At 35.3% G+C, this 25,093-nt stretch overlaps 2 protein-coding genes and 1 pseudogene across 2 annotated transcripts; 2 read left to right on the top strand and 1 right to left on the bottom strand.

The window, feature by feature from the left end:
• Positions 1 to 1,342: 1,342 nt before the first annotated feature.
• LOC132064740 (protein FLOURY 1-like) lies at positions 1,343 to 3,157 on the top strand. The gene has a single exon (XM_059457840.1). The coding sequence runs from the start codon at positions 1,910 to 1,912 to the stop codon at positions 2,813 to 2,815; it is 906 nt and encodes a 301-aa protein (XP_059313823.1). The 5' UTR covers positions 1,343 to 1,909; the 3' UTR covers positions 2,816 to 3,157.
• A 724-nt stretch (positions 3,158 to 3,881) lies between these two features.
• On the bottom strand, positions 3,882 to 7,251 carry LOC132064739 (psbP domain-containing protein 1, chloroplastic). Its single transcript, XM_059457839.1, has 4 exons — positions 7,025 to 7,251; positions 5,676 to 5,779; positions 4,783 to 5,214; positions 3,882 to 4,229 (listed from the first exon to the last, which is right to left on the bottom strand). Exons 1-4 carry the CDS (start codon positions 7,119 to 7,121, stop codon positions 4,008 to 4,010), a joined length of 855 nt encoding a protein of 284 aa, XP_059313822.1. The 5' UTR covers positions 7,122 to 7,251; the 3' UTR covers positions 3,882 to 4,007.
• Positions 7,252 to 12,319: 5,068 nt separating this feature from the next.
• Positions 12,320 to 24,931, top strand: LOC132064738 (methylmalonate-semialdehyde dehydrogenase [acylating], mitochondrial-like; annotated as a pseudogene).
• Positions 24,932 to 25,093: the final 162 nt, after the last annotated feature.

Raw genomic sequence — 25,093 nt, 5'->3', positions numbered from 1 at the left:
AAACGGGTTGAGCTGATTTTGCTAACCCTAATCACACCAACAGTCAAACCTCCTGTATTCATTGGGAATGTCCCAATCCCAGCTGCCTTTGGTTCTGATGACAAAATTTATAGCTGTTCCAATTTACTTATTTTAATTTAAAGAAAAGTTTGGGATCTAACCTCAAAAGTACCTCTTTCTCGTGCTTCTATAGTATGGCACTGAATTTCTTGTTTGAGAAATTATCTTTCTTTTGCAAGTGCATATGAGTGGTATCCCATAATGTACACTTATCAATTAATGAAATCATCACATAACTATAACATGGCATGACTCACGTACCATAAAAATTTTCTATACTATAATAGCTATTCACATGTTTCCACACCCTTATGATTTAACTCCAAACAAATTAGGCACCCAAATAACTTGCTTAATATTTTTTTTTTCAATTTTTGTAAAGAAAAGATACAGAAAATTATTTAAAAGTGGAAAAGAAGAAGAAAGCAAGTCAAATTACTGTTCATGAAAAAAAAAAAAAAGATACTATAATACTCCATATAACGGTAGTTAAAAAGCAACCAAATAAATTAATGATTTTGATTTTGTATGCAATTTGGTTTTAAAGTACAGTAAATTTCTTTTAATTTATTTGTCAACACTTCAATATAGTTAGGGGCAAACCAGTCTGTCAAACAATAATATTGACACTTATGTTATTAACTTCTGACAAATGTTCCGTTAGAGATTCTAAAAGTACTTACTATAATACTTTTGTCATTTAAAAATGGAAACATGATATTGCATAACATTATTTCTTTTCACGTTTAAACGAATTTGATATGGTTAAAAGCATAATCAAACAAAAAGCTAAGGTTCACTTCATTTTATCTATTTTGCATAATCAACATTGTTTAACATGATCCGGTCCAAATAAACAATCAGCCGACACCCCACTCCATTTTCACAAAACAATTAGAAAAGTTCTTGAATAGTTAACTTCACCGATTCACCATCTGATTTTCCAGTATGAATTAGCATCATCATCGCACCCTTAAGCTCTCACCGCTACTGCAAACCCAAATCATCTGATTTAACATTTTTCCTTAATTAACCAGATAAAGAAATTAATTTTCGTGTCTTAACATTTATTGACCAAAAAGTCCCAACATCATATGTGGGCTACCCAAACAAGTGTGCTTAATTATCCATCAATTTTCCCAAAAGAAAAAAAAAACTAATGCAACGGATATTGGCAAAAAATAAATGAAATGGATATGGAAAAGATTAAAAAAACTAATGCGGGGGATTAAAATGGATATTTTGATAATCTATTAAATAATTCTAACGACATGGTCATTAATACAGACAAGATAAAAGAAATTAAAAAAAAAAAAAAACTAATCCAGTAGACTAAAAACGGATATTTCGGTAATCTACAAATAATTCTACAGTAACAACATAGGATTAATTACTTAATCAATACTAGTACTAGTAATAACCAATTATAGCCCACATAGTACATCACTGTTGATAATGATATGGTACGCATATGATGAAATTACCGAAAAATCCAATTGAAAACATAGCATCGTGTCCGTATCATACGGCATTATTCAGCAAATCTTTTTATCAGTCCGTTGCTTACTTAAAAATGAGCAATCCTTGCCTTGTCCCTCCATTTCTTCACCTTTATTTCTCTCACTTCCCAATAGTCTCTTCCTATCTACTCCTCTTCTTTCCATACACCAAATTTGCACAAAAAAAAAAAAAAAAAACCTCTAGTTAGTCTATACTCTTCAGCAACCAAAACCCATATCTCGAAACAAAAAAAGAAGTGTTAGTCATAGTTTTTTGTGCTTGAATTTTTTAACTTTTGATTGGAATATTGGTACATAAGAACAGTGGCATTTAAAACTTTGAGACCCACATGCAGATTATTCGTCTTGTATGTTTCTTGTTCATTTTATGCTCAATCTTTGAGTTTAACAAGAGGTTTTTGGGTTGTTTTCTTGACTTTGTTTTCATGGATTGTGTTGAATCCCTTAAGCATTTGAGTTTGAATGCTGATTTGGGATTTGGGTTTCTTGTGTTTGGTTGGTTTGGGCAAGTGTATAAAGTTTTGGGGTTGTTTTTGTTGTTTGGTTTGGGATTAAGGGTCTTGCAATTTAGTTGGTATTGTAAGGGTTGGAACCGTTTTCTTTGTGCTTTTTGTGGGAAATCAGGTGAATTGAGAAATGGATGTTCAAAAAATGATTTTGATGACAAGTGTAGTGAAAAGATGATATTTTGCAAGTCTGGGTTGTTAAAACTGTTGATGAATGAAAAAAATGAAACCAGTGATGATGAATTGGATGATGAACATGAGTGTTGTGATGAAGACAAAGTGTTTGATGTTTTGTCACTCAGAAAAATGGTTAAGATTGAAAGGGGCAAAGCAAATGCTGCTTGTTTGGAACTTGAAAAGGAGAGAATGGCAGCTGCTACAGCAGCTGAGGAAACAATGGCAATGATTTTGCGCTTACAAAATGAGAAGAGTTTAGTTGAAATGGAAACAAATCAATATAAAAGATTGGCTGAGGAGAAGCAATTACACGATCAAGAAGTGATTCAATCATTACAATGGCTTGTACTTAAACATGAATCAGAAAGGACTATCTTGGAAGACCAACTCAAATTATGTAGAGAAAAGTTGAAGTCTTTTGGGAAAAGGGATTATGAAGGGGACCACTCAGAAGGAACTGAGGAGAATCATAGTTCTCTCAATGCCAACCTTGATGATGCTTTTCATTATACACTCTTTAGCTCTCTTGACATGGATTTGTCGCCAGAGTAAGTTTTTTTTTTATTTCTTGGGAAAACACTAAACACTGTAGATTTTGCCTCCCTTGATCAATCATTGGGAGAGTGCATTAACTTGTCCAGTTAACCCAACATCAAGAAATGGTCCACACACTTTTGCTTTTTGATGGTTGTCCAGTATCACTTGCTCTAGGATTGTTCTTTGACTGTTTTAATTGATGTCTCTGGCAACTAATTAGTCCTTGAATAGTTCTAGTAGAGTCACAGGGTCAGCTCCTCCTTGTGTAGTGGAATTATGTTCAATTTTCACTTGTAAATATAATGGTGGTATTAGTATAGCAACTCAATTCTCATCAATAAATAGAATGTCATTTTTGCCAAGTGTTACATGAATACTCTTGACAAGATTTCACTGTTTCTTTAGTACTATGAATTATAAAGTAGCAGCCACCATAAAATAGTGTGCATAGATAATATTTTCTGGTTTTCAACTGTAATTTTACGACTTTGATAACAAGACGTACTCCATTAATGAGTATTTTTATGTAAGGAAAAGAGACCCCCTTCTGATGAAACTTGTGAAATACCAAAAATGATCTTATAGGCTTATTTACAATAGAAGACAATCATCCCTTCATTGTTTGGCAAATTGGCATTATTTCCTTCTCTTTATGTCCGCAAGTTGTAAATATGGCAACCTGGTTTTTTACGCAAGGTAGGCTTCTTCAATCAACCAGGAGATTTGGTAAAAAGAAATGGACATCTCATCAAACTGAAGTAGTATTCCACAATTATCAGGCCAAATAACTTCCACTTAAAGCAATAATGTTCATCCACCTTTTTTATGGATGAATTGATTGATTAAAGTATAAAAAATTTCCAAGATATCCTAGACAAGCGAAAAGTGAACATTAGAGGACATAATATACAAAGACCAGAAGCAAGAGGGTAGTGTTAACACTAGGTGATTTTTCCATTTCTTAAAATCTTGATGGACAGAGTTACCGGTATCTGTGTTGATTGGAGGTAGCAGATACATCGTAGAATTAGTTGAGGTGTGATTATAACAAAAGAAAGACCAGAAGCAAGAGAAGACAATAAACAAGATAAAAGCTATGGAATAACATTTTGGAGATAAAAGAATAATATAAACTGAAATAAAAAGCAACAGCTAAACAGGCGTCAATGTTCCCATGTTATCAATTTGAATCTTGAATAAAGGTCTATCAAGCTGCAATCTTGTTTACTCTGAAGGATTCCATAATTGCACGAATGTCACTTTCCTCTTGGGAAAATACCTTTTCAGGAGTTTGTATTCTCAATTCATATAAACAGTTGTTTTCCACTCCGAGGACTGATAGATATCGCCTGTCCCATTCCAGACGAGCAACTCGATCTTGTGGCATTACAGCCAGTTCGTTATTGTTTGCATAAGACTTGATATTCACCTACTCATCACAAATACTAACATAAGAATCTAGAAATACAATACCCAGAAGAAATGCAATACAAATCAACTAAGACAGTGATGCTTTAACTGGGAGCTATTCTCCCAGTAACCCAACTTATATAGTATGTTAAGAAAAATGACCTTCCTAACACAACCCAAAAGCGGCCAGAATTGCTGAAGGCCATATTATGTGGGACCCTAACACCCCTTCCCACAGCCAAGGCCGGACAGATGGAACGTGAGCAACATAGTATGGGGTCTTAACATTGGGTAAACTGAGAATTAGCATGAGTCTGGTTCTAATACCAAGAAAAGTAATGGACCTTGCACCTAACTCCACAGTTAACCGTCAACCCAAAAACTAGCCAATTAGGTGAAGGTGAAGATCACCCAAAATGGTATAAGGAAACAGCTCATATGCCCCTTCAATGTGGAACACGCTAAGATAGAACGAATAACATTTTGTACTAAGAAAGTTAAATAAATCATTGATATCTAGACACCTTTATCATCAGAAACCAAAAGGACCCTAGATCATTCATAAATTTTACCTCAACTTCATAATACAGCTTGCCATCATCAGCTACCCTTGACGAAGTGGAAAGAACACTTGATTCGCGTCTGACACCAAGTCTAGTGGACATAAACTCAGTCAAATATTGTCTAAGGACTCCCTTTCCAGCTTCTTGTGGTGGACCCAAATCTTTTACACTTTTGTACTTAGAGGATGAAGGAGATGATATCTCCACTGAGAGATTTTCATCTAAAACAAGAGGATCCCTGAAAAATATGTCAGCACCAGCACCACGCACTTGAATCCAGTTTCGAGGATACAAAAACGAATAGCCGTCAAAGGTATCAATATATTCCCTGAACTCAATAGATTGAGCATATGCAACTTTGGGCAATTCATAATTTGAGAGCACAAAACTGGAGAATATCAGGGCCATGGCCTTTCTCCTTGGAACTGCAAAATCTTTTTTCTGATTATATATCGGAAAATTCTAGTGAGAAACTGTGCAATAATTACTTATTCCAGAAAATAACCAATGGTCTATCAGAAAATGTATAGTAACAGACTATGAAACGCATAGTGCCCATGTTTTGTGTAAACTGAAATCATACATAACTCCGCAAGGTAGAAAAACTGAACCAACCACCGCAGATCTTTGACAATTATATTGAATACAACATCACAAATAGTGATGAATACGCTTCAAATACTCACAAAATTTTATAGTTCACTTTTTAGATTTTTGTTTAAAACAGTAAAGAACATTATAAGATAGCTTTTACCGTAGGCATATGATTACTTTGAAAAGTCAAAAACAATTTAATTACTTTAAATTGACCTGCAAAATGTAATAATCTAGTAGTTCTAATCACAATATTGTATTAATCAATAGCTGAAGACTAAAAACGAAAAGGAAACATGGGATGAAACCTCGAGAACAACTGAATTTCCTTCTTTCTCCATATCTCCCTTCTTCAAAAAATGCTGCTCCGAGAACTTGCTTGCTATTGGAACAGATTTGGCCAATGCTTCCCCTAAATTGTTAGCACATATGAGCAGAAGTTTTATCAAAAGATATTTGATTATAACTCGTGCATCCAAGAACCAAAAACAAAGTCGCTACTAATAATGAACATCAAGAAGTCATGGATTTGGGGATCGAAAATCTTTAGTTGAAGATCCACAATAGAAGCCAATTCCAATCAGCAAACACAGCCCTATCACTTACATTAGTGTCAATAGGAGATGCAAAGCATGGACCTTGAGGGTTGTGGGAAATACCTCAGACTAAGCAGATATCCGTGCTAGTTATCCCATACTGGAATTTCAAGGTCAGAAGCAAAATATATAAGCTCCTAGTTGGTTTACATTAACGAGTATTAAAACATAGCAACTTTGCCTTCATAAAGAACTCAGCAACTTGGGAATCAAAATAATCGTATATTTTCCAGCATATAAAAAACCCCAACTCCAGTAGGCATCCTAGGAGTCGGTTTCTGAGTCTTCATAATCAAGATATTGCAGTAAGCAGAAAGGAACCTGTCAATTAGTGTTGCACTTATGAGATAAAGCACAATCTCTTTGTCAGTCTAAACAGAAGTTCCAGTCCATAAAATAATTTTGTGAGATGAGATTGTCATGTAACTGATTTCTTCTGCTTCTAACGCTTTAAGAAGCTTATCAGCTCATAACCAAGTCACAAACTCAGATGATTTGACTAAGTTGTTATTACACTACATTAAGAGGTTTCTTTTCACGATTAGACAAAACGTCGTTAACAAAAAAGAGGACAGCCCTGTATATACAAGGAGTATATAACTTTTGGGTTCTATACTGGAATATAGTCTCTCAAAAACTCATCCAGACATTCATACAACTTGGGATATCCATTTAATTCCATGAATAAACACAGTAGGGGTAAGTTGTGCGCACACTCTACCCTCCCCAGATCCCACTTTGCGAGATTACATGAGGTATGTTGTTGCTGTTGTTGTTCCATGAATAAACACAGTTAAAATTCTGAATTTGGGAAACCATAGAGACTCCATTAAAATTTCTAGCAAACCCAACTACATTCCTAATGATATTCCAGACTTTCCAAGAGATTATTCACTTCTTGTGGCATTGACCAGATGATTCTGAGCATATGGAGTCATTGAAAATAAAGATGCAAAACAACTCTAGTTAGAAAGAATGTTGGACTAAGAGCTGCCAATTAATTGCTTAATGGACTCATCAAGAATAAGGATGCAAAGAATGAAAACTTCAAATTTTAGTACCTGTGGGTATGGTGGCATGGCGCTTAGTGCGAGAAGAAGAAAGGGATGGAATGCCAAAGGCAACACCATAGATGTTGGAAGCCTGAAGAATTCTCATGGGTTTTCCTGTTTCGTAAACAGATAAAAAGATCCAAGCTTTGAAAGTACCCACAAATGGAATTTGAGAAACTTTATGAGTGAGGGTAAGGCTGTGGAAGATAATCACAATTCTGTCCAATCCACACTCCACATTTTGCCACGCTTTTAAACATGCTCTTATATTATATTCGGAATAACTTTATTGCCCCCTCCTGTATTTTAGTACTACTACTTTTCCAAATAAATTCTTCATACGTAGTGTTCTCAAATTAAATTTTGATTACTCAATAATTTAATAAAAAGCTATTTATAAAGTAGTTGAATAATGACCATTTATGCATAAGCCGTTTATGTTATCGTCTTTTCGTTTCTATATTTTCAACTTTTTTTTCTATTATTACATCTCTTCTATTTATGTAAACTGATTTAATTAATACAATCAAATCACAAAGTTTAGATATTTTACTAGTGATATGTAATCTCGTTTGACTAAATATTTTAGCTACGTTCATCCTGTTTGACTAAACATTTTAGCTAATATTATTAAATTGTGAATCAAATTTACATGTATTCTATTTATCTAAAACTGATTCATTTAATTAAATACGTTATATTCAGTCGATTATTTGAACCAAATTTACATGTGTTTTACCACTATACTATCTAACACTATTTAAGTAAAAAGGCAAAATTATTATCTATTTACAATTATTACATATATTTAATTGTTTTACTATAATATGCGGATAGTATATAATTCATTTTAATAAGCACCTAATGCAAAATACTGGTCAACTAAATGCATTTATTAAAATATATCACATTACTATATGCTAACAACTTGATTAACAACTAGTAAAATACCGTCTGTGTGCGAACAAAATCGACAGTGGTAGTTGAAACTTTTTTTTTTTTTCACCCGGCGTTTGGTATTCACATTGGGCCCGAATAACGCACTGCAGGGCCTATTCGGGGCAAAAGACTATTCTTTGTATTCTCAGAGGATCCGACCTCTGATTAAGAGTAGAGGGACCCCAACCATCCCAAGGGTTAAGCTCTATGATTAGGACTGCGGTTCTTCAATAATGGATTAGAGGTTTTTCTCCATCTGTTATGATTTATAATCCTTTGTGCATATCTCATATCCTTTTTGCGGATGATACCCTCAAATTATGTGATGCTGAAAGTTCTCAAATACTTTATCTGAGGGTTATTCTACTGGCCTTTGAGGCAATCTCCGGTCTTCACATAAATTTTTTAAAGAGTCAGCTTTCCCCAATAAATGAAGTTCAGAATAGCCAGTTCCTTGCTGATATTTTAGGATGCTTCATTGGCTCCTTTCCTTCAACTTATTTAGGTCTCCCCCAGGAGCAAATTCTACCTCGGTTTCCATCTGGGATGGGATTCTGAAAAAATGCGAAAAAAGGTTGTTCAATTGCAAAAGACAGTATCTATCTTTGGGTGGAAGAGTAACCCCTATCGACAGTGTTCTAGATGCTTTACCCACATATACAATGTCATTATTTCCCCTCCTAGCATCCGTTTCCGATAAGCTTGACAAGATTCGAAGGGATTTTTTATGGCGAGGGAACAAGGAAAAGAAGGCTTACAACCTCGTTAAATGGAATACTGTTATTCAGGATAAGGAAATGGGAGATTTGGGTGTTAAAATTTGAGACTTCACAATAAAAGTTTATCGTACAAGTGGCTTTGGTGTTTCAATTCAGAAGAAGAACCCTTCTGGAAATCTGTTATTTGCTCTAAATATGGTTTTTCTTCAGCGTGGACCACTAACATCCCTTCTCCACCTCTCGGCTTCGGGGTCTGGAAACATATTAGAGCTTTATGGGATTTGCTGGAAGGAAAATTATTTTTTGGCATAATGCGTGGCTTGGTCATTCTCCTTTAAAGGATTTGTTCCCTTTTCTTTTTAGACTAGCTTCTAGCCCTCTCTTGTCCATAGCAGAACCAAAGATGGTTCATCCCCTTCAGAAGGAACTTTAATGACCGGAAGTTGAAGAATTCTCACTGCTTTTAAAGCTACTCAACACTTCTTCTCCTCTGGGCTCAAATTCAAACTCTCTTTTCTGGAATTCAACTCTAAAGGTCTCTTCTAGGTTAGAAGCTGCTATCACACTCTTATCGGTACATCTTCACAATCTCTTTGGCCTTGGAAGACTATTTGGAAAAGTAAGGCGCCTCACAAAGTCAAATGTTTTGCTTGGTTGGTAGCTCATGGAAAATGCCTTACTCTTGACAACTTGCAAAAGAAAGCCAAAATACTTTGTAATTGTTGCTCTCTATGAGGAAGGGATTGGGAAGATGCGAACCACTTATTTCTGCATTGCAGCTTCACCAGTTAGATTTGGCATTTTATTATGTGTCATGTCAGTATCAAATGGTGCAGGCCTAGGAGCACAGTTGATTTTCTCCTCTTATGGGACAAACAGGATTTGCATAAAGCGTCAGGTTACATCTAAAAGTCTATCCCAGTAGTAGTTTGGTGTGTTGTCTGGAAAGAGAGAAATGCTAGAGTTTTTTATAACAAAAAGGACATTGTAGTTAATCTAAAACACAAATGTTCATTTTTGCTTAATTTTTGGTGCAACATAGCCTCGACAAATGTTTTAGAGCCGGAGGCGTTGGCTGAGTTTCTAAGTTCTTTACACTCACTGTAAAATTTATCTTGTAGAAGTACTTCTATCCGGTTTTTTCTTAAAGCTGGCCCCCTCTTTACTTCAATAAAAATTCTTTCAGTTACCTATAAAAAAAAATCCATATTGGTGGTAGTTGAAAAGATTGGAAAGCCATATAAGGTGTAAGATCTCTTAATAGTGTGATGCTTTTTGAGAAAAATCGTGCGGATTTTGAGAAACTGATTATTTAACTAGTACTAATTCAAATTTTTATATTAACTACTCTCTCAGTTCATCTTTACTTTATCTTATTGACTTGACTCTCCCCTTAAGAAATTAATATATTAGGAGTTTATTTTGCTATATTCCCTCATTTATTATATTTTGAAAATTTAATATTGACTACCAGAATATTATGTAGTTACTTAATAGTATAAATAATAGTAAAAGAAAATAATAAATATCTTTTAATTTATTAAAATGGACAAGTAAAAGGAAAAAAATATTTTTTATTATAAAGGTCAAATAAAAAGAAATGCGAGGAGTACTAGATGAACGTACATTTATCACAATACTTTAACAATAAATTAGGAAAACAATAAAATACACTAAAGAGCCTTTTTGGATTAGCTTATAAGTTGGTCAAACCAACTTATAAGTCATTTTTAACTTATTTGAGTATTTAATAAAAATAGAAAATAATTTAAATTAAGTTAAAAAGTACTTAAAATAAGCCAAAACTAAGAAGTTGCTCAACCCCAACTTATTTTTTTAGCTTAAAAGTCATTTTGGTTTAACCAACAACTTTACTCTTTTATCCCTTATATTTTCTGTTAATTTCAATATTATACTTATTTCTAAAAACACTTTAAGCACTTTTATCCAAATGCGTAAAATATCCACTTTTTTCGGTTAATCCAAACGGGCTCTAAAACTAAACATATAAATACACTAGAACTAAACATATCAAACAACATAACAACACACGGTGTGAAAAAAAGAAGTTCAAGAAACTTATTTTTGGTAAATTTTTCTAACACCACTTGACAGTTGAGAAATCTTGATTTCTTTCGCAACTTTTGAACAGAAAAATGGAGGGGAAAAGATATTGGGGAAATCTTCTCTGTAGAACCAAACCAATATTGAAGAAGAAGACCTTTTGGTGAATTAACGCTACTTCTTTCGTTCTTTCTTTCTTTAAATCAGTCAAAAAGCTGTAATTTTACACTGAAATTTCACTGTTTCCATTTTTAACTGTGGCACTGAAGGGGCACTTGCGTACTGCTAACAGTACTGTTCATTAGATATGATTTTTCTCTTTCAAGAATGATATAGAAAATTGCCAATTCCAAGAATACAGTCTGAATGTACATAAATTTTCTGCATTGTTTTAGTTAATTCATGTTTGATAAATTGATTCCCTATTAGTTTTATCAGTTTGATTTGCTCGAGATGGAGTTACTTGTGTGAGGCTGAATTCAATATTAGTACTCCCTCCGTCCCAAATTATGTGATATAGTTTGATTAGCCACGGAGTTTAAGAAAGAAGACTTTTAAAACTTGTGGTATAAAACAAGCCATAGATATTTGTGCGGCTGTAAATGATTTCATTAAGGGTAAAAGATGAAGTTATAAGTTAAGTTATTTCTAAAATCTAAATATAGAAATTTATCATTCTTTTTGGGACGGAGTAAAAAGGAAATTGTATCACATAAATTGGGATAGAGGGAATAGTTTATTTCTTGTGAGCTTGATGTTTAAAGGTTACAATTAGAAGATCTATGCAGGCTATAGTTTTTTCTGCTATTTTATCCTATATATTCTATTTAAGTGGACATGAAGGAGCCAAGGAGGGGTAATTGGCATCAACAAACAGTGACTGGTCTAGTTGCAATCATTTTAGTCTAGTTCCCCTTAGCTCTAGTAGAATGCTTTATCATCTGGTCGCAATCACTTTAGTCAATGCATATGGGTGCATGTAGCCAGTTAGTTATGGTAATTGCTAATTAGATTTGTAAGAAAAGCGGATGGCAATGTGCGTTTGGAGATTCCTTGAAAGGGTGCAGGGTTATTTCAGACTCGAGAATTAATGGTTAGGAGCTTTTTAGTTTGATTAGAGACTCGTATATGTATATATGGATAAGTGTTAGATTTAGAGATCCTCTAATTTCAGGGAAAAATATATTTGCAAATTGCCTTGAAAAAGAAATTATTTAGTATGAGAAATGGATCTGAAAGAAAGGAAAAAAGTGGGGACCTTATATTGTTAATCATAAATCGTCCTATATGGTGATTTTTTATTTTCTACCTTATTTCTGGCCCATTTTTCTGATACCTAGAAGTATGTCACAGTTAAACGCTTCAACATTTTCTAAATTTGTGTTAATCAACCCTTGGTTGTGCTCTAGTATTTTCACCCCTAATTGACAACTGGAAATTTGTTTCTGATACAATCATTGGAAATGAGTACATTGTGTTTCTCTTCTTGATACGTCCTTTTTATGTATCTGGAAGGTTGGTACTTGGTATAAAACTTGGGAGGCGATACTGTGTTAAACAGTTTGAAAAACTTTGCCTGCATTATTTGTGTAGCTGTGAAATTGTACCTGCTGGACTTTCTGGTCAATATTCTTTACCTTATGAAAAAACATTTTTTGGTCAAAATTATTAGCTTTATGGTGCTACTTATTGTATTCTTTTATCGCCTGCGGAGGTGTTTTACACTTTTACTGGTACTTGTCAATCATGGAAAATACTTACATAGATTCAAATGAAAACCCAAAGATGTTACCACCTTCACCAGCTAGTTTTATGGATCGTGAAGAACTCATTCAACATGCTGGGGAGTTTGCAATATCTCAGGGATATGTTGTTACCATCAAGCAGTCTAAGAAAGACAAAGTGGTAATACTTGGCTGTGACAGAGGAGGTGTTTACAGGAATAGGTGTAAGCCTGTCGATGAGACATCTAGTAGACATTCTCGGAAAAGGAAGATGGAACCTCGGCTTACAAATTGTCCTTTTGAGCTTGTGGGTAAGGAGGAGGATGGCTTGTGGGTTCTTACGGTAAAAAATGGATCACACAATCATGAAGCCTTAAAGGACATCTCGGAGCATCCCTCTGCTCGATGCTTCTCAGAGAAAGAAGTAATGTTAATTAAAGAGATGACAGATGCTGGTTTAAAGCCTCGTCAGATTATGAAGAGGCTTAGGCAGACCAATCCAGATCTTTTGTCGACCCAAAGCATGTTTACAACATTAAAGCTAAGCTACGACATGGAGATCATAACGGTTGAGCCTTCTTTACCATCCTTATTGTTTAGTGCTTACTTTGTTTATCTCTTGTAATCTAGTTCTATTGTTAATTCTTACTATTGGGAAGCGTATTTGGTTTTTAGGTAATTATAGGTAGTCCATCTTTTCCTGTTAAATCCTTACTATTTTATTTTGCACCCCTGGGTATATGAGGGTTTTCATCATTTACTTGGAAGTTGGAACTTCAAAATCACAATCACTTCAAGGAGGAAACTCTTCTGCTAGACTTAACTGGTATGTTACCTTCCTATGTTATCCTGAATGGTACGGGATGTATGGCTTGTGGCGAAAGGCTGAAGTTGTGGTGAAAAGCTGAAGTTCTTCTCCAAGAAATGTCAAGAGGCTGAGAACTTAAACTAATTATGACTTCTTGTACTGCAACTTCTTTGGATTTACTAGTAAAAACAAATTTTCCTCATGAGGGTTTGAGATTGACACCATTAAGGCTGAAAATGTGCTTGGCCAACTTCAATAGACCCCCTCCATGCAAAATGAAAAACATAATAAGTTCAAAATTAGCTGCTTTTGTATGGTAGTTCATTTCCTATTTATCTAATTTAGGACACCATTCCCCATCTCTTATAAAATATTCAATTAATCTGTCAGCTTATTTTGTGCAAAATGAAAGGTAGAAAATGCGATACTTCAACCTTTTGGTTAACCACGTCCTTTGGGGGGCCTACCATCTAATTCAAAACCCACCTCGCAGCTGTATTGAGATTGGGAGCTGCTTTTCCATAGAAATGCTCGTAATCCAATCCTTTTTTCTTGTCAATGTAGACCATGGTCAGTTCATCTAATTTTTGACACCTGCCTCCATCTCTTGTAACTTATTGAACTGAACTGTGAGCTTCTTTTACGCAAAAATGAAAGGTAGAAAGGAGATACCTTGAATTTTTGGTTAACCATGTGCTTTTGGGGCCGTACCATATATTATAATTTGAAACCCACCTTGCAGCTGCCTTAAGACAGGGAGATGTTTTTCATTGGAAATGAGTGTTAACCAAGTCTACAGATTGAAGTCGTAAAATTATTCCTGGCATGAATATGAAATGTTATAGGTATTAGATCCCCGTTAGAGCCATAAGTTTATTGATGGTTAAATTTTGTGGCATCAGCTCCCTGAATTCCCTTTTTGCCTTTAAATTGTTTAGATCTTCTTTTATTTCACAGATGTGAAACTCACTGCTTATTAGCTCTTGATGAATATTCTATGTCAGACTTTAGTGTACTAGTTCAATAACACCAAATTGACTTGTGATTTCTGTTTTCTTCCTGGCAAAAATGAGTTTGTGATACATCTTATGAATCTTAACCTGTCAACGAGAATAAGCATAGTGATAAAGATATGTGAGCTCTACCTATCAAAATTTAATTAAAAAATAGAGAGAAAAGAGCTTTCTTGTGCATAGGTGGACTGTGTATTTCATCTAGTACCACATCATGCAAGAATTCCTGGATCAATGGGTTGACTGTTTGCTTAAGTATCAACTTTATCAGGATGTTCTAATTTATACCATTAGTCATTCTTTGCACACTTTAAGTGATTCGATGTGAATTCTCTGTGCTAGTACCACTATCATTTTGTAGCCATTGAGTGGGACTGCTCTTTATGCACAAAAATTACTGATGGCTAAAGAGTTTTTTGCCTGTTTACTCAAGTTCTATGGGCTATGTAAATTTTCAACAGGTTGTTTTAAGAAATTTTACTCCTTCAGTTGAAATCTGATATAGCTACTGGTATATTTTGACTTGGTTATTTTCTCACATTGGATTATCGTCTGGTGTTGCTTTAGTGAAGAGATTAAAAAAATTGAGACCCTGTACATCTTTGGAAGGGAACATTCAGCCTGCAATGACTGCTGAGCCTTCTTGGAGGAAACACTATCCTCCGGTAAGGTTACTTGAATCTAATCGACCATATTCCAAAAGTAACGGCTTTCTCTTGCTATTATGTTTCTTTTCTTTTCCTCTCCTTATTCTCAAGACAGAGATGTTTTGGCGGAATTTATTTCATTTTAAGCCAATACACATACCCCTCAAGAAGAAATTTTTTGTAACTTCCAACATCCTCCTAACCAAGGAAAAGTACTAAAGCGTAAAGTAATCCCTGGTCACTCATTTTTGCTAGTTGCTTCTAGTGCATTAGCCTTGATAGGCGAAATGATTATCTCATCTAATATATGGGAAATTTCTTTGGGTTCAGGTCACTTAGCCTTCTTAAAGTACTCCCATTAGTTATTCAGTAATACCTTTCTTTTAACAGTTCCAAAATGCGAATGCACTTGTATGTGAAGCCATAAGAAACGTATAACAAGCTGTTTTGGTGAGCGATTAGGGGAGGAGTGTAAACGTGAAATTAGTTCCTAGAGCTTGATCTCTCTGCTTCTGTCTTGATTGTATGTGCCATCAAAGTTCTTCATATGTTTTACTGTGTCTGCTTGTTTCTTTATCTTTCTAGTATCTGAATCTTCCTTTTCAATTTTTAGCTTTTTGTTATACTGAAATTTGAGTAAAGCATTTGGAAAATTGTTTCTGGCTGGATTACCAAAAAATTGTCAGAGATCTATATTTTTGGCGAAGGAAGTTGTGGGAGTTAAAAGAATCTCTTTTACGGATTTAGTAGTGTATAATCCTTCTCTTTTATCTCTGGGATGCAGGCATGGTAAGTGTTCTGATCTTTGAGTTTAATGGCTGTTCTTTTTGTCCAAACTTTTCTTGCAGAGAAACACTAATCTTATTGGTGGTAGATTTGTTGACTCACAATCATCTACATCGATTGATGTAGTAAATCCTGTGAGTGAAGCTGTACAAATGCGGACTACAATTTTCTTTGGTTGAGTACTTTTAGCTAGCTTTTTATGTCTGAAATCTAATGATAGGCAGCACAACAAGTGGTCTCACAAGTTCCTTTAAGTACGGATGAAGAACTTAAGGCTGCCGTCTTTGCAGCTAAAAGAGCTTTTCCATTGTGGCGGCACACACCAGCTACAACCCGTCAGCGGTTCATGTTCAAGCTTCATGAACTTATCCTGAGAGATATTGTTGGTATCTTGGGATTTCAGTCATTCTTATATGGTAAACATATTAGTGTTTTCTTATAGAAGTGGTCGCAATTATCATCCAGGATAAGCTTGCTTTCACAGTAGCTACCTAGCAGGGTAAGACTTTGAAGGATGCTTACAGCGAAGTACAACGTGGGCTAGGTGAGTACCTTATTGTATTTCATATTGAGAGTGAGGATTGCTCTTTTCCATTCTTTGGGAATTTGAATTCTTGCTATCCGAATGAGTTTAGTAGTATATCTTTTCTTATCATAAAGTAACATTTTGAAAATCGCACATTGGAAGGCCTCCCTTTTACATCTATTGTGAGGAAGTTTGTTGTAAAATGAGTCTTGAGCGAACATGTATTGTCATTTTTCGTCGACAACTAATTTAAAATTTTGAGGGAACAATTTTCATCGTTTGCCCAAATTGAGGATAACCCTTGAGGCCTTGACATCCGTATGCTACTAGTTATTTATTACCTAGCTGATCTGTGAGAGCTAGTGTTTTTAGACGCTGCTGTCCATTGCAATTTAAAATGGTGTGGATTTGCTTTTCCAGAGATAGTGGAGTGTGCTTGTGGTGGGGCAGTGCTGCAGACAGGGGAGTTTGTTTCAAACATGTCAAACGGAATCAATACTTTTAGTATCAGAGAGCCTCTTGGAGTTTGTGCAGGAATATGCACGTTTACCTTCCCCGGTATGATTCCATTGTGGGTAAGCCTCATAACTGCATTGATGTCTTTTCCTCGGGATCTACTAATGTCTCTTGGATGATCCTTTGGGTTTGATTATTGAAGATGTTAGGAAGCTTGGCTTGTTTATCATCAATTAGCCCTTGCAGAAGTCTAACAGTTGTTTTGTTCAAAAGAAGCTTAGGTTAACTGCACATTTTTTATGCCACTTAATTTGTTTCTTCTCTCTGAACTTTCAAGGTTTGGGCCGTTTGGCTAGTGGTAAGACAGTATTGTTAACTAATTGATGACTTTGACGGTGTGTTCTTTTGCAGGTGTTCCCAGTTGCGATTTCATGTGGCAATACATTCATTCTAAAGCCATCTGAGAAAGCTCCAAGTATTTGAAATTACTCATTGTGTCTATGCCATATCCGATGTATTTGATCTCACTGCACTAAGGCAACATATTAACGTTAAGGAATTTGAAGATACATTGATTATCTATATTGCATTTGTTGTTAACTATTTTACTTGATACCCCATTGTATGTTGCACTATGTCACTTTAAAAGAATTATTGTTTAGCTGCGTTTTCAAAAACTATTTATTGAAATATACTGCGAACCAGAGCAGCTGAAATTTTTTATATTGTTTACTTCTCCAGTTTTATTTTCAAAATATTTATCAATTGACATAGATATGTCCAAAATGGACAATTGTGACCTCAAAAGTCAAGCTTTGCCACATGAGGGAGGGAGGGAGGGAGTGTATAATACACATGTAGTTTACCCCTTTACTAGTATAATATAAAATTTAGAGCTAATTGACGAATGGAGAACTTTTTAGCTTTTTGCCTTTATATGATGATGTTTGACTAGAGACAAAATTTAAGAATGAAAGAAAGACTTACTAACTTGTGATCTTAAAAGACTTACTAACTTGTGATCTTAAACATGCTATGACATTTCTGTGGCTATAAAAGCATGTTACTAAGGGTGTTTATAAAATGGAACAGATAGAGTAATAGTTGAGGAAAGAGGACTAACTTTTCGAATAGAAGAAATGCAAAGGATGTCACTTTTTGGGAAGGAGGGTCTAATATTTCATCCATGCTTGTTTTATCTATAGAATTGTTTAATTTCTCCTCTTTCTGCATATCTGGATAATATACCTCACAGAAGGTTCTGATTAATGTATTCAACACTTACAAATTTACCATTTCTTTCAGGGGCTTGCATAATACTAGCAGATTTAGTAATAGAAGCTGGTTTGCCTAATGGTGTCCTAAATATCATTCATGGCACCAATGTAAGCTCCATTTTCGATGATTAACAATCACCATTTTGCTCATTAACTTCCTTAATTTGAGGTCAAGAACAGATATCTGATTGTTATTTGGACTGGTTCTCGATCTTCACTTGCACGTGTTGAATTGTTTGATTTACTGATAAATCGGTTCTATTAATTTTGGAAGCTGTGTTTGACCTCATAAAAATGTTTGCCATCTTCTGTCGTTATAGAATATATTCTTGGCACCATGTTTTTTATTAACATGATACTTTGTTGGTGCAGGACATTGTCAATGCCATCTTTGATGATGACGACATTGAAGTTGTGTCTTTTGTTGGTTCTGATGCTGTAAGTTTGACCCTTGGTAACCACCTTCGATTGTCTGAAAAATGTTGTATCTTTTTCTATACGTTCTTCGGGATTTAAAAATATTCCTCGAGGTAATGATGTCTAGATGAGGTGTTTAATTCTTTGGATCTCTCACCCTTGCATAACCTTATTCTAGTTCCTTTTGGCCACTCTAATTTTGCCTTTAGTATAACTTTTATAGGGAGTATCAAAAAGAACCGATCAACTTACTAACTTATCAAATAAAAAAGAGGATAAGTTGAGAAAGTCTGAAGGGAGTAAATTACAAAAATATTCTCTAGAAGAAATTTAGTCATTAAAGGTAACCAACCATAACAAGCATATACAAGCTACAGATCCATGCTCCGATACTGCAATACTTCCATCCCCAACTGGAAACAAAACAGAAAGAAAATGACAAGTTGCAGGATCTTATTGTAAAGGTGATTTGCACTGTTTAATAATCTAAGTATCCTCTAGGAATGAGAAAAGGAAAAAGAAACCAAAGAACCCAAATCAAAAAGGAAAAAGGTAAAATAAAAAGGGACTGCAACACCAAATATGGCGGGAAGATACTGTAAGCAACTAGGTAAAATCAAGTCTATTGCTAAGTATGGATTCAGGTTTTTCAATCCTCCATGTTGCTTGAGAGGCTGTATTTTACTTATAGTGGTAAGTGTTATGAATCCAGCTATATGCTGCTGTTTGTTGTGAAACTCTACAAGCTTCATGCCCTTCCCCTCTTGATGACATTCCACTTATCTAATGATTTTCACCTTCTTTATCCTGTCCGTAACATATTCTTTATTTTCTCATAATTCAAGGCTCAAATGTATATGCATGGCTGACCATTTGCGAACAACAGTAAATATGCTAAGGTAAATGTAGATACTCTTGCTTGTTATGATTGCTCCACGTTCATTTGTCTTGATGTACCATGTGAATAGATGTGACATGGGTGTGGGTACTTTATGCTGTTTTTTTATTTTTTTTTATTTTTTTATTTCAATTTGATGAGTCCGAAGAATTTATTTACACTACACCCAGATGGTGTGATCTTTGCATGAGTGTTTTAAGTGGCTTCCCTCACCCTACACTTTCATTTAGCATAAGCTTCCTGTTTGTGGGATGTTAGCGTATACATCAAGCCTCCACAAAAGTCTAACCAACTCTCTACACAAATTTCATTTTACACCAAAAGTATAAAGGAAATAAAAGAAAACTCTTGACCTCAATAATGGACTTTCTATTCGTTCAAGAATTCTCCTGTGTTTTCTCTCCACAAAATCCAAAAATACAAAAGGAGCAGTCTTCCATAACTGCTTTTCTCTTTCCATCTCTTTCATCATCTTCTTCAACTTTCTGGTGGTGCTAGGTTATGGAATCAACTACTATCTCCGTCTCTAATGAAATCCAAAATTTGTAAGAGAAGCTTCCATCTTCGACAACAACATGATTAGAACATTGCCTTTGTCTCTCACTTCCAATTTCGTACTAGACATATCTGTTATGCACAGAAGTCGAAATAATGTCCACACAAGTCACCATCTTCCTGAATAAGTCCACACTCTAGAGGGATTGGGATACCAATCAAGCTCAACACCAAGATTCCAATTTTTTTCCTCCAGATCAGTGCACCTAGTGCAGAAAGCCCAACAATACAATAGGCACCTACTCTGCACTGAAACATCTGACTAGGCGGGTTTCTCGAAACTTCAGTATGCCCTTCTCCTTTCTGGCATGTATCCCTTCTAAGAATAGGGCCAGGTGGTAGCTACCTCTCTGTAGAATCTCACCGGTTACATGTCCATCCAATCTAGTAATGAAAATGCCGTATATCTTTTCTCTTCGCCATATACTAAGCTTACGTTGCTCAGCACAATCTGAGCACTCCAGATTTTCTGTAGAAGTATCTGTGATCACAGGGAATACTGATGAGGACTTGATTTGGCTGACAAAGTTTAGAGAGATGAGAGTTTCTTTCTATAAGTAGCTGCTTACTTTATGTGGATCTTTAAAAAATACTGGATATTCAGAAAAAGGAAAAAAACTGTGCGTACACGATACTTGTACATACCCATATTCGAACATACTGGTAAACTAGTCCATGCAACATAGTCCTGTTGTTACCAACTCGCTGTTTTAACTTTTCTCCTCAGGCCAGTATGGGAGCCAAGAATTATGCAGTTGTCATGCCTGATGCAAATGTTGAAGCTACTTTGAATGCTCTGGTCGCTGCTGGTTTTGGTGCAGCAGGGCAAAGGTGCACAACAATTAACACTGTGGTCTTTGTTGGAGGCTCAAAATCATGGCACGCATCTTAATTCTCCAGTTTTTCATCTGATCAACTATCTTTTCTGCTTCTTTTCTTAAATTCCAATTTGTCTGTTGTTTGTTGCTGAGGTAAGAATTTTACTGTTTATTTGAAGGTGATTGTATGCTTATTATATTCTTCGCTGATAATTCTTGATATCAAAAAGATTGTCACTTAATAAAAGATCATTCTTCTGGTATGTATGCATGACTACGATTAGTCTCTTTGTGTAAAGAAAACTCCACCCCGCCCTTCTAAATAGTCCAAGAAATCAAATGCTATTCACCGGAAGGATTTAAAGCATCCAAAATTGCTTAAGTTAACATGCTTGTAAATCTTTTAGGTAAATAAACTTAAAATTAACGTCTGTCTCTAATACTTCAATTTTAAGAACTTCTTCCACAGTAGACAAACTTAGATGCTACCTTAACTTCAGACAAGTGGATGATCACAGTTAGAGGAGTAACAAATTTTGAATTTTACGACTTACGATAGCTTGATGGGAGGTCTTTTGACTTATTAAAGTGAAAGAAAGACTTAGCAGTCCATTCATTGCTTTTAAGCAACCGTTTGCGAGTTTTTGTAAATTCAAAAGTTCTTCGATAGAGTTGAGTCAAATTTCATTAGCAAATATTCCGTCTGTTCCAGTTTATGTGCCACACTGTCCTTATTAGTCTGTTCCAAGAATGACACCTTTCTATCATATATGGAGAGGAAGGTCATTGCTAGCACCGAAGGGTGTTGCCTAAGTGAACGAAGTAGAGGCAAACCTTGGAGACTATGGTTCAAATCCCAACATAGACAATAAAACACTTTGTTGGGTACGTGTGCTAGTGGAAGCTACCAGGTACCCAGTGGAATAGTTGAGTAGGCGTGGACGCCACCGTTATCAAAGGAAAAAAAGGAAGGTTATTGCTTAGAGTTTGAGGAGTTGGATTGTAGGGTGTTTCACTCTTATTTTTCTGATGTTAAATGCAAATGACCAATAGATGAGTTTAAGTTCAGTAATTTATTGTCTTTTAGTTTAGTAAGGTTTCCAGACAAGGTAGTGGATTGTACATTTTTTCCAATTCTAGTGGTGGACTTGTATATCCTTTTCCAAGTTCAAGTTGATCTTATACTTTTAAGTTTTAACTGCTCCAATCTTTACCTCAGATGCTCATGCGGTGCAAGATTGCATTTCATTTTGCTGTTGCTTGTCAGTTATTTGATTAGTGCATGTTAGCTGTATTTATATGCCAATTGTCTTAATTATTCCTGACAGGGAAGATAAACTAGCAGAACGTGCAGAGGTAGTCAAAGTAAATGCTGGAACTGAACCAGGTGCAGACCTCGGACCAGTAATCAGCAAACAGGTGCTTACGTTGACCCTAATTTCTACTTCGATAGGAAATTTGCAGTTGGTTTACTGGAATACCATGCAGTTATTGCTTTTTGTAGATTAACTTCAGTACTTTGATGAATTCTGGTGCTACTTTTAGTTCTCCTTCTTGGATTCATTTGTCTGATTATTTGGTGTGCCATCAATAGGCTAGGGAACGGATATCCAAGCTAATCCAAGCAATTGTTGATAGTGGAGCAAAAACTAGTTCTTGATGGGAGACAGATTGCGGTAATTTCATTCAATTTTTATGCTTCAGGTCTTGTTTGATGGAGATAACCTCCTTCTCTCCCATAAAAAAGGGACCCTGGGTGAAAAGAGAACTGAGCTGATTGAAAAATATTGAACTTCATAGACTTGCTGAAAGAACCTTTTGAACTTGATGAATGTGACGTATAGCATACTGGATTATCCTGATAGTGCTACTTCGTACTTGACCTTATCAAAAGAAAAAAGATCGTGCTACTTCGTGAGTTATACTTGCATATATTCTAGGTTGCAATAGTTCTTCTGAATACATAACAAATAAAACCAATTGCAATAGGAAGTCAAACAGAGTCATGTTTCTTGTCTCCACTTGTCAGAGGCTTGAAGAACAGAAGGTATCAATTTCTCATAATTTTCTCTCTCTAATTGAGGTCATGTTTCATGTCTCCAAATTAACAACTTCCTTAAAGGGTTAAATCTATAAGATTCTTGTTTGCGTTTTTTTTCTTTTCAGATTCACCAAGACCTATTTGTTTGATTCCTTGGTCCTCTTTCTGCATGAAAAGATAAAATAGGTAGTGTTGCAGACCTTCCACCATTAGATTATTCTTTTGGATGTCAGTCTCCGTTCCAATGATTGCATTTTCTTTGAGAAACTCCTAGACATAGGAGAAGGAATGTGGTCTAATATGGAGTTCATTTTCGCAGCTTAAAGGTACCAAAGCTGCTTTCCTCTCTCTCTCTTAAACATTTGTTGTGACAAATAGGTTTCCAAATACAAGTTGGGCAACTTCATTGGTCCCACAATATTATCTGATAAGGGCAACTTCATTGGTCCCACAATATTATCTGATATCAAGGAAGACGTTGAATTTTCCAAGGTAGTATCTAGTTTTTTATCTAATTCCTGGAGTATTTTCATGCATGCATGGAAAAACTTTATTCTTGAGTGCTATTGTTCCTTTTGTGTGCAGGAGGAAATACTAAGTCCTGTTCTTCTCTGTATGCAGGTTTGTCCTATGTTTCTAAGGTTCTGGACTCCTGTTCTTTCGGTGCATTTTTTGTGAAACATCACTGGAACTCTGTCCTCTTTGTCGTTTTGAGTGCAGGCTAATAGCATGGACGAGGCCATTAACTTTGTGAACCAAAATAAGTATTTCTCCATTACTGATAAAATATGTGTGAAGTTTTTTGTTTTATCTTGATCTTATCTTTGACACTGCTTTTATGAAGAAAATATTGCTATGGAACATCTATCTTCATGGGTTCCGGAGCACTTGCGAGGAAGTTCCAGATTGAGATTGAAACAAGGCAGGTAGGACATCCATTTTATAATTAATCTTGTAATTTCACACTTCCTGGTTAATCAAAAAGGATACTAAAGAACACTTCCCAGGAGGTGAGATACCGGCAATAGCAGCACAACTAGGTGGGATAATTTGATGGATCTTAGTGAATTTTTGCATCTTTATGAAAGAGAATGAATGAGGAAAAGGCAGGATTACGAAAAAATTAATGACTTGATTGATAGTTGAGGATCTTTCTTCCTCATAGTAGAGGATCTATTTCTATACCTTTCTGGTTACTGCCAGTACACAGGATCTTTCAGTTATATTAATAAAATTATTACTGTATAAATAAAGGTGTCACAATCTAATTAAGGCTTTCAATTCAGAACTGATTAAAAATACAGTAAAAGTTTAGAAGGTGAAATAATACAAAACTATATTTTTGTACAAAACTAATACTTTGCTTTATTTTAAATAGCAAAGGTGGTTTTAAATCATAATAATAAATGGAGAAACTGAGAAACTTGTTGGAAAATCTAACAATTTTGTGCATATTGATGGACTCAGGTTTGCATAAATACTGCTGTTCCTGCTCCTTTGCCCCTCTTCTCTCTCGCAGGCTCAGAATTGTCTTTTGTTGGGGATCTCAATGCCAATGGTAAACATACTCGGAACATATGCCTCTGTTCCTATTATCTACTAATTTGTCCCGTCTCTTAATTCCTCTAAATTGGAGCTGTGGGCTATGCAGGCAAACCTGGTGTACGCTTTTACACCCAAGTAAAAACAGTAACTCAGCAATGGAAGGAATTCTCCAGTAGTGAAGGAGGAACACCAACAGTAACATCGAACTATCTGCAAAGTAATGATGGACTATCTCAGGGACTGCAAGCTTTTGATATCAAAGTGGCGATGGAGTATCTCAGGGGTTACAATCTATCGAATACCGGAGTGGTGATGGAGCATCTCTGGGGTTACAATCGAGGAATTTCTCAAATGGAGATGGAGTCTATAATATGGCTTTACACCTAAAGAATTTCCCAGTTTGTGATGGTGAATCCCTGGGAGAACATTCAAGGGATATCCAGGTGTTAATGATATATCCCCACCAACAATACCGATATCTAATGGATCTCATTGGACATTGAGCTTTTGAATAGCAACTATATACATTTGGAACTAGAAAAACGTGAATATTAGTTACAGTTTTGTATGCTATTGGATTAATTTTTGGGATGAAATTATTTTTCACTTAACATTAACTGTCAAATGATTCTCGCAATTATGTACGATGAAATGACAATAGTTCTCTCCACTTTACGACATGTAATTTTAAGTCTACATCACCTCCTTTTCACTTTATACTCATGATGTAAGACGTTCTAACTTGTGTATTTTGAGGTTCATGTAACCATGATCTAATCCTCTGAGTAACATTCTTTTATTTTGTTCATCTATATGTGCAATTTTTCTTATTTTCTTGTATGGTT

The sequence above is a fragment of the Lycium ferocissimum genome, chromosome 7, assembly GCF_029784015.1.
Source record: "Lycium ferocissimum isolate CSIRO_LF1 chromosome 7, AGI_CSIRO_Lferr_CH_V1, whole genome shotgun sequence".
NCBI classification, from domain to species: Eukaryota; Viridiplantae; Streptophyta; class Magnoliopsida; order Solanales; family Solanaceae; genus Lycium; species Lycium ferocissimum.
Note: the sequence above shows the minus strand (reverse complement) of the source record. Positions and strands in the feature narration are given on the sequence as shown.

What these genes read in the sequence shown, in the direction of transcription:
- LOC132064740 (XM_059457840.1), top strand. Translation starts at nt 1,910, where the DNA reads ATGCAGATTATTCGTCTTGTATGTTTCTTGTTCATTTTATGCTCAATC.
- LOC132064739 (XM_059457839.1), bottom strand. Translation starts at nt 7,121, where the DNA reads ATGAGAATTCTTCAGGCTTCCAACATCTATGGTGTTGCCTTTGGCATT. An exon ending in CCATGCCACCATACCCACAG is followed by an intron (nt 5,780 to 7,024) that starts GTACTAAAATTT and finishes CTAACAATTTAG; the next exon opens with GGGAAGCATTGGCCAAATCT. An exon ending in AGCTGTATTATGAAGTTGAG is followed by an intron (nt 4,230 to 4,782) that starts GTAAAATTTATG and finishes TGTGATGAGTAG; the next exon opens with GTGAATATCAAGTCTTATGC.